Source organism: Hydra vulgaris, chromosome 13 (assembly GCF_038396675.1).
Source record: "Hydra vulgaris chromosome 13, alternate assembly HydraT2T_AEP".
Classification (NCBI taxonomy): Eukaryota; Metazoa; Cnidaria; class Hydrozoa; order Anthoathecata; family Hydridae; genus Hydra; species Hydra vulgaris.
The window spans coordinates 23,499,953-23,513,151 of record NC_088932.1 but is presented as its reverse complement, the minus strand read 5'-3'; the positions used below and the strand labels follow the sequence as shown (position 1 = coordinate 23,513,151).

Below are 13,199 nucleotides of genomic sequence, written 5' to 3'. Positions count from 1 at the left end.
TATATATATATATATATATATATATATATATATATATATATATATATATATATATATATATATGTATATATATATATATATATATATATATATATATATATATATATATATATATATATTGTAACTGAAATATGTATATAAATATATATATATTTCAGTTACAGTTTATGTAAAATAAAACATGTCTTTTATTGCATTAAAAAAATTATTATTATAGGAAACTGGTTCTTTAAGAAGAGAGTAACTGGTTGTAGTGGAAATATTTGGATTTTAGGTATGAAATTTTTTTTTATAGTTTTATTATCCTTAATATACTTTATCCTTAATATTTATTTTTTATAGTTAGTTATTATCCTTAATATAATAATCTTTTTTAAAAAATGACAAAAAAATTAAATGCTCAGTGTAGACACTCTATAATTTTTTTGTCTTTAAGTACCAACACTGCGCATTAGTACTAACAGACAAAAAAAGGTTTTAAGTTAAAATTTAAATACTTTGAATACTAATCTAAATAAAAAAAAAATTTTTATATTGTTTATTTTTTTTGGAAATCTCATCAAAAAAAATTCTATCAAAAAAATTTGAGTATTTGCTCTAAGATTGATTCAATTTTTAGTGAAATATTTCAGTTATCCATTTCTAAGGTACATATTTGTAAATGTTTTTTTTATCTAACTATTTAAATAAAAATATTCTTTTTGAATAATTAAAGTTGTAATTCTCCTAAACATTGTTCAAAAAAGTTATTAAATCATCAAAGTTACTTTAAATGAGAAAAAAAGAAGCACCTGATAAAAAATAATAATAATAGATATAACTTTAGCTCTGCTAAATTTTTGTTTGCTACCTTTTTTTTTTTTTAATTTTTTGTACCTTAAGAGAGTTATATAGTTATCATAGTTATTCCCGCCGTTTACCCACGCTTGGTTTAATTTGACATTCATGTATGCAGTAAAATCACTGATTTAAAAACCCTTACCCTCTTTTAAGCAACTGTATGCCTTCAGCAACCCTCTCTATTCTTCTTCCTACTGCGTTTATATGCATTACTTATTACAAAATCAACCTTTGCCCAACGCATCAATTTTTAATTAATTTAGAGATATTTATATTATATAACCTAATTTTGATATTTTTAAACTCATTATTGTTGATTTTTAAGGTTTTGTATTTATATGATTCTCAACACAAAATTTTTTACCATATTAAAATAAAAAAGAAGGGAAGGGTTAGAAAGACAAGGAGGAGTGAGAATTTTTATTTAAAAAAATTTTGCGATCAAATTTGAGCTTATCAGAAAATTTTAGCTTATTAGCAAATTAGCCTTTACATATATATATATATAAACTTTCTTTTAAATTGCCTTTAACAAAAAAGTTAATTTACATTAATAAACTTTTGAAATTCATTGAAAAATTATTTACAAAAAAAAAAAAATTACATTGTATTTCAGGGTATATAATTTATAAAAAACACATTATTCAAAGGTCATACTCATATTTCTATGTAAAGTTTAATTTTAATTTGATTTTGTTTTTTGTGTTTTTTTTTAATATAAATGTTTTGGTAGTACAATTGATACTTTTAGTTATGCAATACACCATTAATTATAACAATTTTTATCTTTTCAGTGTAAACTTACTTAATATTTAATTAATATTTAATTAAAAAATTACTTAATATTAAATTAATTAGAGAATGTAACCTTGATGCAACATAACTTTATAATGTTATAGAAGCAGATTTATTACTTCATCAAAAGATTTTTTTTTTTTTTTTTTTTGTAAAATATTTTATATAAACTGTTTTGACTTCTCATTTGAAATGGTTTTAAGTTTTATGGGTTTTAGTTTTAAACTCCTGAATAAATTTAAAAACCAAATAACTGATTGTTTTTTTTTTAAACAAAGAGTTTAACTTGAAATGAGTATAAATATTAAAATATTGGTTTAAGTTAGCACAGGCTTGGTCAGGAAAGGCATGCGATCACACTCTAATCTTGACCACGCATACAATATTTAGTTGTGACAACTTGCCCACAGCTTCATAGATGTCTTGAGAATATTCAAGTTTTTTCCATGTTTGTCCGCATATCAATAAGTTTTTAAAATACACGCTAAAAAATTAACTTCATAACTTTAATCTTTACTAATTAAATAATTTTATATTGGCAAATGCTTTAAAAAGATTCGCTAATACAAATTTGTTTTATATGAAAATGTTTGTATATCAGCGAATGTTTTAAAGCATTCGCTAATATAAAAACATTTGATTAGTAAACATTATAGTTACGAACTTAATTTTTTAGCATGTATTTAAAAAAGTAATAGTTATGCGGGGAAACATGGAAACATACTCAAACATGAATGTTCTCAAAACATCTTGGTGCAGAAGGATAACATAAAGAATATTTGCGAACATTAAAAACACGCCAAATCTACAAACAAAGAAATTCTATTGGTTAAAAAAATACGCTGACTTAGTGAATTAAAGTTCCAGAGCATTCCGAAGAATCTTTTTTTTAAATTTGTATTAATTGAGTTTTGTCCACAAACTAAAGAGTAGTGGGCCACCATTATGCATCAATTATGATACATCCCATAAGGAGAGTGCTCAACAAAACTAAAAGTTAAGGAGCTAGGTTCAACATTAGACAATATTAATTCACAACACAAACATACACATATATATAAGAAACACAAACACACATAAACAAAACAAAAACATACATAACAAAACACAAACACATATATTAAGTGGCTTAAGAATGAACCAACAATGCGCCAGAGGCAGAGACAGAACACAAACACACATAAACAAAAAAAAACATACATAACAAAAAACAAACATACGTAAAAAGTTTTTACTTTATATAAATAAGTGTCGCTTAATTATAATTTAAACATTATAAAAGACGGGGTTTATTGATTATTCTAAACTTAATTTATAACAATTTAATCAGGCAGCTTTTATTTTTTGTAATTGTCTCTCATTGGTCCTGTTAAACTTTTTTGCGCTTGATTATTTTCTGAAATGTTCTCAAAACATCTAAAGAGCCGTGGCCAAGTTGTCGCAAATAAATATTTTATGTGTGGTCAAAATTAGTGTGCGATCACGCACCTTTCTCAACCAAGCCTGTTGGCACGAAAAATTTTTTAATTATTTCGAATACTTTGATCATTCTAGTTCTAATGAATCTTTTTTATTGGCCATGTTAGATGCTTTCATTACACTCTTGTGTTGTATTGTTTGAGTGATGGTTTTATGTTTTTCAAAAACTTGGATATTTTTATCTATAGTCTCTCATTTTTTCTACAAGTGATTTTTCAAAAACTGTAACTGGTGGTTTAAATTGACTATTTGCTTTGAACCATTAAGCTTTTACCACTTAAGCAAGTTTTGTTCTTTTGCAACTAAATTGTTTTTTTACATTCAAACTCTATTTCTTTTCTTTCCTAAAAGGAAAATATAGATTTATTTATTTAACATCAAAATAAATTATTAAAAAAAAAAAGAAAAATTTTAAAGTATAACAACTTTCTAAATATATTTTCAAAGTTTAAAAAAAAATTAAAAATTAACCTTTAGGAGAATTCCTATTTAAATTACTGATCTGTTTGTGGATCCTTCCAATTAAACAAACTCAACACCTTTTCCAACAAAATTAGACAATTTAGTTTCCAAATTATATCTAGTTTTCACTTTTGATGTATTATTATTCATGGCTAGTACTTTTTTATAAAATTGCAAAAGATACATTAATAAAAGGTATGTGAGATAAGGAAGTCTTGGGTTTATAAAATTAATAAAATGCTGCTATGTTTTAAATATATCTCGCCTTAATGAAAGCAACATGTATTAAGACTATTTAACAATATTTAATTAAGTAATCAAATAGATATAACATCTATTACAAATTCAAAAAGATAATCACATAATTTTATCACATAAACAATGCATATTCACTGAGTTTACATAGTGTGAACGTATTATAAAAACCAACTTTATGACATATATTTTCATAGCTGGTATTAGTTTTACAACCTGAGTATTACTCACCTTGAAAAATAATACAGTTGTTTCAATGCATTTACAAAAAACAGGTAATTTTTTACAATAAATAATAAAATGCTCGGCTAAGTGTCAATTGTCCAACCAAAACATCTTCAATTTAAAAAGAAATTAAAAAACAAAAAGAAATTAAAATTTAATTTAACATTTATGATGTACCCCACACTGAAAAATCACAAAGTTTTAAATAAAAATTTAATTTTTTCTTTTTTTTCCTACAAGTTGTCTACAAACTCACAATGACCAAATATATTATTAATTCTATCTTGTTTAAATACTCATAGCGTACTCATTAAATATCAAGTGTGTAAATCCTTTTTTGCAAGGGTATTAGAAATATGCAATAACTGCTTATAAAAGTTTAGAAAAAGGTAGTATCAAAAAGAAAACGAGTTATAAAAAATAAGAGTAATGGTAATGCTTCATACATGATACTTATACATCATGCATGTATGATAGGAATCCATGAAAATTGTTGAGTTGATAAAAAATTGTTGAGTTGATAATATTATTGTTACGATTGTTTGTTTGCTTTATTAACCATGAATCTTATTAACTACAAATAACTAAACTTTTTGTTATTATTATTGATGTTATTATATAAGTTTTTTGACATTTTTATGTATACATTAGGACGGTTTCTAAACCAAGATTTGAGAAAAAACATTTACTTTACTTGCTAATTATATTTTTTATAAAAAAATGACTCTGAATTTCAAGAGTTTGTTTATAAACCTGTGACCAATCATTGATTTTTCATGTTTTTGTCCAAAAAAATACTGACACATTTATTAAAGTAACAGCATTTTTTTCTAATGGATCCGTTGTAAATTCTTTAGTTTACAATTGGTGAATAAAATAATGATGTATCACCTGTATTCTCAATTTTTGAGAGTTTCTTGTTGTTTAGACTAGTTTATGATTCATAACAAAGTACCTTGAAGAAAATATACACTATTCACCACTGAATTGGTTTAGGTGGTACTCATAACATCTTTCCATTTAATGATGCTTTTTCAATAAAATAACTCTACCTTTAGTATACAGGATTAGCAAGGGTTATACATTAAAAAAAAATTTGTTTCAAATAATTGTTACCACATAGTTGCAACAGTTTTAGCAGCAACATTTTAAGTATAATGTTGGCCCTGAATCTATTCAAAAAAATCAAGTCGAAGATAAAGAAACTTGTCACTTGATTAAAGAAAATTTAAAACTTGGAATCAACATGGAAATAATAACAATATTCAATAAAACATAAACTAAAGTAGATAAAAGTTTTGATTAAGTCTGTTTTTGGTGAATTTGATTTGAGATTATAATAAGAATTGATAAGATTGGTTACAGATTTTGGAGTTGACCAGTGTATTAAATTACAGAAGATATAAAATTAAATATAAAAAATAGATAATAGATATATATGAAATTCACAAGAAAAAATGTTATAAATATTATTATAAAAATTATAAATATAATAATAATATAGTAATATTTGTTTATTTGCAAGGTTTTTTGTTCGGTTTTTAAACTTTGTTGTTAAATTAAACTTTAGATGTAAAATTTTCATGAAGATTATTGTTGTAGATAAAACTAAAGTGGTACTCTTAAAGTTACTATAAGGAAATTATAAGTTACATATAAGGAAACTAATAACAGAGTGAAGACTAATCGTAGAATAGTTAGAGAGGTCAGAGTGTTTTCTAGAGATCTGAAAAATTGGAACCACTTATTTATTAGCAAAAGTTAAAGAGAATTCTGGAGAACACTTTTTTAAAACTATGATGGAAATCTTGTCTGTAACACAATCTGTATAAGTGTTTAATTGAGAATTAACATTAGTATTAGAAGCCATAGTGATTTTGATATTTAACAATGGGTAAATCTGTTTAACTTGTAAGAAGAGTGTTGCCATTAGATTCAAGAGCTAAATTAGAGTAGAATTGCAAAAAACTCTGCCTTATTTATTAAGAAGAAAAAAGATCAGTCCCATTAATTACAGATTAAATTTTAGACTTAATTTAGTTAATGACACTTTTGAAGACTTACCTGAATTCTCTAGAACCTAACATCTGAGATAAGAAACAAGATTTAGTAAATTGAGAATAACAGAGCTTAACATCAGACAGGACTTTTTTACATTGGCTTCTTGGAATGATAAAAGGACATTTGTTTATAAGAGAGATGTTTTTGTAAAAAAGATGAAAAAAAAAAAGATTAATGTTTAATAAAGGAACTGCTCAAGATGGTAAAAAATGTGGAGTAGAATAAGGCTTGACTTATATTGAAGAGAAGGAATAGAAGCTTCAAAGCTTTTATTCCAGAAGGAATAAAAGCTGTCAAGATGTGTTTTATGCATACATATAAAGATGTTTGCTATTTATTTAGATGCTGGCAAACAATATACTTTCATATTTATATAAATTTTAGTATTTATATGATTTAGTATTTGCCAAAAGAGAAGATGATCAGATGTATGTGTGGTGTGACTCTGACACGACAAGAAAAGAAGGCATAGTTTTAGGCAGATAAGAAAAAAATCTCTTATCATATGATAAACAAAGTGTATACAAAATGTTATGATGGCAATTTGTCATTTTAAATTCCTTAGCATCATTTCGCATCCCAGTCAGTTTCATCACCACCTTTCTGATGCAATCTAGTAGTTTTTCTGCTGTCAGGTAATTTATTTATAGGTTGTTTGAACTCATTTCCAGTATATAAGATAGATACAAAAAATAAAGGATCCCATCAAAAAGCGCTGAACATATGTTTGGCGCTATCAAGTATATATTATTTTTCCACAGGCTTTTGTTCTGCAGACTCAATTATTTGTTATATATATGGTGTGTAAAAGATATACATCACTTGAGCATTGGCTATGGTATTAGTTGTAGAAAATAGAAAAGGATGCAACCATATGACAAATGGAACAGAAGCACATGCTGGATGTTAACATCTGCCCCATGCAAGTATATCAAGACACCATAATCATTATCATCTTTCGTAAACTCAACCAAAAACCCCAAGACAGGGTATATATTTTATATCAGAGTTACAAGGCAGTGAGACCTGACCTGTATTATTTAGTTTTATATTATTGATTAATCTTATAATCTGTTAATTAATCAGTATTGGCATTGTTATGGGCTTTTTTTTGTCTATTGGTATCGGCATTGACCAAAAATGTTCAATCGGTATATCACTAATATGTATGATAATAAGAGTAGAATTAACCTTATCTTTCTAACTCTACCTATAAAGAAATTGATATTCCAATAGAAATAGATTTTACTTTGCACAAATAGTTGGTTCTGGTATTCATAAACTTTGCATATAAAAGCTGTTCAAAGTTTTCATGCCCAATTTAATTCTAGGAATAAAAATGTTACTGTCAGTTTGTTTATTTTAAAAAGATTTTTTTTGTATCTGTGTGCGACTAAACAAATATATTTGCTAACAAGATTTGTACTAAATGAAAATTTCACATAACCAGATTATATCTCAACTCAATGAGCAAAAAACTTGGTGTCATCAGAAAAAACTTTCAAAGCAGTTGCATAAAAACCTTTATAAGATACTAAAAAAGGTTTTCTGTGAATACCATAAAGGTGAGTAATTAAGTGTGTTGTTGAATACAATTGGTTTGTTGAATAAAATATAATGGTTATTGAGTACAAATTGATGTGACTCTAAGGAGATTTTCCAGGGTATATTAATATTAAAAGAATTCGATATGTTTTTCTAACATATTATAAATACTATAAAAAAACTCTTTGTGGCATTTCATTCCTGTGAATTTTGAGATTTATGCCTGTTTTATGTGTCAGTGGAGATTTTTGCACTCTAAATAGGTTTTTGCTTTTTTTTATGCTTTATTAAAATGATTATATTTTGTAACAAATGAGGGTGATTATGATCATATACTTTTATAACAACGCTAACCTTCTGGTTGGTTACAATAACTAATAACCTTCTGGTTGAGAAAAAATAATTTTTAAAAAATTAAAATATAAAATTTAAATTTGTTTAAATTTTTATCTCATATCAATCTACTTGAAAAAATGGTTAAGTTTTCTTGTGTAAAAATAACTTAGAGCTGTGGGTGTATGGTGTTTAGGTGGGTAGGACATTTAGACGTTTGAAAGTAGACTAAAACTAATGAAAATAAAAGAATGTTTTGAGTTAATAATGGGTTTTTATATACTAAGTTGAGAGAAATTTTTTAACATTGCGGTAAACAATAAAAATCATTTTTAAAAACGCTATTGAGTCAATAAAAATTATATTTGTGCAAACAATTTGTGTTTAAATAAAATATGTTTTCTTTATGTCTTATTAAAACAAAAACAATTATACTTTGTAGGGATCGGTGTTTTGATGTGAGAAAATAAGTTGTGCAGAGCAAGCAAAAACTTTTTTAATTCCATTTTCGAGAAAAACTTATTTGAGAAAATATTACTAAAATTTGTGGGTATTAACAGTTCAATTCAAGAAATGTTTGCAATAAGTCAATAAATTGAGAAAATTATTTCTTTTGTTTTTGTTTTTTGTTTTTTTGTTTTTTCGTATAAACTTATATTTTTTGGAAAAGTTGTTAATTTTGTTGCAGAACGTTACTATTACTCGTAATATACTTTTCTATTTGAAATCTTCTAATTTTAGTTGTACCTGGGTCTCTTTTAGTTGTACCTATTTCTCAAAATAAACAACAATTGTTATTTAACAATTATAACTGCCAAAAATATCACACTTTAATTTAGGCAGTATGAACTTCTTTAGCCCTATTCTAGGCTGCTGTTGGGATAGCTTCTTTGACTAGATAGTGGCAATAGTTGTCTTTTTAATTGGAGTTTTTTTTAGGTATTTTGACTATCTTCTGCCTTATCTTACCTTTCCTCCTCTTCTATTTCTTTGTCGATCTGAGCATAGCATTGTATGAATCCTGCTTCCTTTCACGAACTAGCTTTTGATGACTACAAATTTACAAAAGTTAATAAGTTTTCAAACTTGTAAATACTTTGTGTTCTTTTTATAATTTTCAAAATCAATTCAAATTAAATTTTTCTCCTAGTTGACCATAAATAAAGCTCCCAGCTTCAGAGGGTTATTTGCTTGCTTTTCCATGCTGATACTCAGGTTTTGTTGTCTTGCTTCTATAAAAGCCTTATCCTTGGGTGTTCCATCCTTAAGCCTAGTTTGGATGGAATAAATTCCTCACAACAAAGGGGATTATACTCCTGCCTAAGTCACCAAATATTGGGTCACACATTTGTGCCAAAGTTTTTTTTACAGAATTGTTTGACTATGCAGATTTTTTAATTTTAAGATTTTTTCTTCTTTTTGTAAGATATCTGTCAATGCTATTAAATATGTTGAGACTTATGCAATGATTTTGACATATTCACACTCAATTTCTCTACACTCTTCCTCCAATTGGAAAAACTTTGCAATAAAGTGAAGAACTACTATATACTATAGAAGAATCTACTATAACATATTTATGTAAGCATTTGCTCACTTTTTTTGCTTATCTAAACCAATACAGTTTTTTTAGAAAAAGAAGAAAAAAATGAAATAAAGTACTGGTAAAAATTAAAGCACAACCTATTAAATTAAGATTGTCATTTAAAATTTTTGTATGCATTAATCATATTGTTGAGAGGTATTTTTGAAATGTGTTTACACTAGTCATTTAAAATGTAAAATTAAAAATTTTGTTCATTATTCATCTTAGAAATGAACAATTTTACAAACATATACAAAAAATGTTGGTCAAATTTATACCACACTCATATTCATACATAATTTTGACTGTGTGAATGATTAAATGCATTGATGCATTGTTGTGCATGATATTTTATTTATCTACTAGCATCATAGTTAATTATTTAAAATAGCAAGTCTTATAATTTTTCAAAGTTTTTTCAGTAGTTTTAAAATTAAAAGAATATTTATGCAGAGTCGCAAAGCAGTGAACTCTGAGCAGTGACAACTTGTAAAAAACTTAATTCAACAGCAATTTATTTTTGCTGATATTGCTAAATGTGCTAAAACTTCCAAAAAATTTGTCTATAATATTGCTGATAAGATTAAATTGAGTTTACCACTGAAAAATGGACCAGCTCAAGGATTTCGTAGGTGCACTAATTCTACAGAAGACCGCTATATAATGACACTTGCTAAAATAAAATCGTACTGATTCAAGTAGAAAAATTGCTATGGGGTTAAATGCTGCAAAAGAAAAAATCATTAGTGCAAGAACAGTTCGTTGTCGTTTGATAGAAAAAGGGTTGAAAAGTTACAAACAGAAACGACGTTGTTATCAAAATAAGGCTCAGAAAAAGAAGAGACTCACTTAGTGTAAAAACTATGTTGATCAGACTCAAAATCAATGGCATCATGTGGTATTTAGTAAAAAATTACATTTTGAAGTCATAAATAGAAAGAATTGTAAGTTTGTACGTCGTCTTCCTAATGAAAAAGATTTACTATTTAATTTTACAACAAGAGCAAAAGGTGGTGGTGGAACTATTTCTGTATGGGGATGTTTTTCTGCAAATGGTTTATTAAAGTTTTACAAAGGTTGTTTGAATGCTTCTTGTTATTTAGATATTATTGCTTAATTTCCTGACTATATGGACACTTTTTTTGATTCTGAAGCTCAAGATTTTTATACTATGCAAGACAACGCACCGTGTCACAAAGCAAAAAAAACTCTGGAATGGTTTGCAAAAAAAAATATTTGGCTCTTAGAATGGGCACCCACTTCACTATATACAAATTTGATAAAAAATCTTTGGTTGATTATTGACCAAAAACTCAAAAATTGTAACATAAGCAATACAAATGACCTAAAGGATGCAATTCAAGACATTTGAGACAAGACTTCAATTGATCTTTGCATTACATTGGTAAATTCTGTTCCAGATTGTATTTCTCAAATATTTAGAATTATGAGATCCAACATTTCTTCATATTACATAAAATTCTAATATTTTTTTTATCTAAAATTTGTACTATGTGCTATAATTTTGACCAGCCTATTTTTCTGTATTATTCCTAATTGAACTTTAAAACATGTTAACTTTAAATGTATTTTCATTTTTCATTCATTTTTGTAAAAAGTAAAATGTTATTCTTCAGATAAAAAAATAATTATAACTTTTCATTCAACCCTCCATTAAATTTTTATCATTCAATTTTTATTTTACATTAGTCTATAGTTTTGACCAATACTTTATATATATATATGTATATATATATATATATATATATATATATATATATATATATATATATATATATATATATATATATATATATATATATATATATACACAGCTCAGAAATTTAGGGTTTAAGTTTACTATCCCAAAAATGTTAATAGTTATGGTAAGTAGGGCATCAGGCACTTCATTTTAATATTTAGAAAAATCTGGGAGGTATCACATTTTTAGAAAATTGACAAAGAAACTCTGCTTAAAAGTCATTTTTTTTGTATTTACTAAATATACTGACAGAACAGTAAAGTTAACATAAAATAACTTTACATTTCAACTTTTTATGCTTTTTTAATTTTGTATTTATACATCAACATCATTAGACTGCTTTAAATTGGCAAAAAAAAGTTTAGATACACTTGAAATTAATTTAGGAACAGTATGCTTAGTAAAATAGAACATATTCATGGTATATAAGTAATTTAGTAAAATAGTAGTATTGTTGCCTAATAACCTAATATATATATAAATAAATAAAATATATAAAAAAAATAATATAAATAATAATAATAATATAATAAATACTAAATAAAATATTTTAAAATTGTTTATATTAATGTATTTTTACTGTCTTTTTGAATGAATTTACAAATGTTTTTAACTAAAGATTTCAATAATGTTTGTGTTTTGATGTACAATTGATGTATGTTTAATAACTTATAAATTGTATGAAATGAACACTTCAGCAATTCTTTTGCTTCTTTCCTTATGTTTGTTGCTGTACTGCAAAACTTCAAACCTGTTTATTACACTTTTCATCTTGGAATGGCAAGATTCAGATGTCTGGTCATTAAACTGCCCAAGGGAAAGGCCACTCAAATCAACAAATGTTTCCAGATGTGCGATTACATTATGTACTTTTCAGGTAACCATGAGCTGTTTATCTAAAAACTAAAAAAATTCACTTTAAATATGTTTATCAATAACTTGGTTTCAAATACAAAGGTTAAAGAACACAGCGATTACCTCTCTGCAATAGTCTGGTACATCTTTATAACTTTGTGTAAAACTTTCAATTAAAATTGAATAGTTTGGATCAAATTTACAGCCAAAGACACCATGAACAACTTATTATTATTTGAACAACTTATTAAACTTTCTCATTGTTATCAAGAGAGGATACAGTTTAACATGTATTATCAACTCAAGTTTGTTGCAACTTTTAAGTATCTCTCTACATGTGTTTCCTTCAAATGTTCTTTCATGGTAACCTTTTTGAAGGCGCCTAATATTCTTGACCCAATCTATAAACTCAGACCAAAGCTGCATTATAAATTCTGCTGAATGGTTAATAAATCCCATCAGAGCATGAAGCTCTGGTAATGGAACTTCCCTTAATATACTTAGGGATTTGTCTTCTATCTTGAGCAGACAAGGATTAATGACATTCTAAATATAAGGAAATAATAATTTTTTATCCTTTTAAAAATGATAAATTTGTGATGAATGATATATTTTGAAAATATTTACAATATACTTATTTATTTATACCTTATATTCAGGCTTGGACAGGAAGGCGTGCGATTTGGAGTGCGAATATGACCACGCAAATATTTGTTGTTTTTAAATCATTTTGAAAAATTGACCGCGGCTGTTTAGACTTTGTTTATATTTACATTAGTTTGTTTTTATTTTAAAAATGCGCCAAAAAACTTTTATCTTAACTTAAGAAACTTTTATCTTAAATAAATAAACTTAAACAAAATTTATTTTAAAAAAAGAAAAGAAATCTTCGTAGAAGAAAATAATGAAAAATAAAAAAAACTTAACTGAAACTAAAATAAAAAAAACCGAAAAAATACTTGACTAAAATAAATAATAAACTATAACGCTAAATTAAGTTTA

General features: G+C 25.7%; 1 protein-coding gene across 2 annotated transcripts in view; it reads left to right on the top strand.

The window, feature by feature from the left end:
* LOC105845495 (NACHT, LRR and PYD domains-containing protein 6) overlaps nucleotides 1-13,199 on the top strand; it is a 53,776-nt gene that overhangs the window by 25,611 nt on the left and 14,966 nt on the right. For both annotated transcript variants that reach the window (XM_065816708.1, XM_065816707.1), the window contains exon 4: nucleotides 218-274. In XM_065816708.1, coding sequence (XP_065672780.1) covers nucleotides 218-274 — 57 coding nt within the window. The remainder of the gene's footprint in view (nucleotides 1-217; nucleotides 275-13,199) is intronic.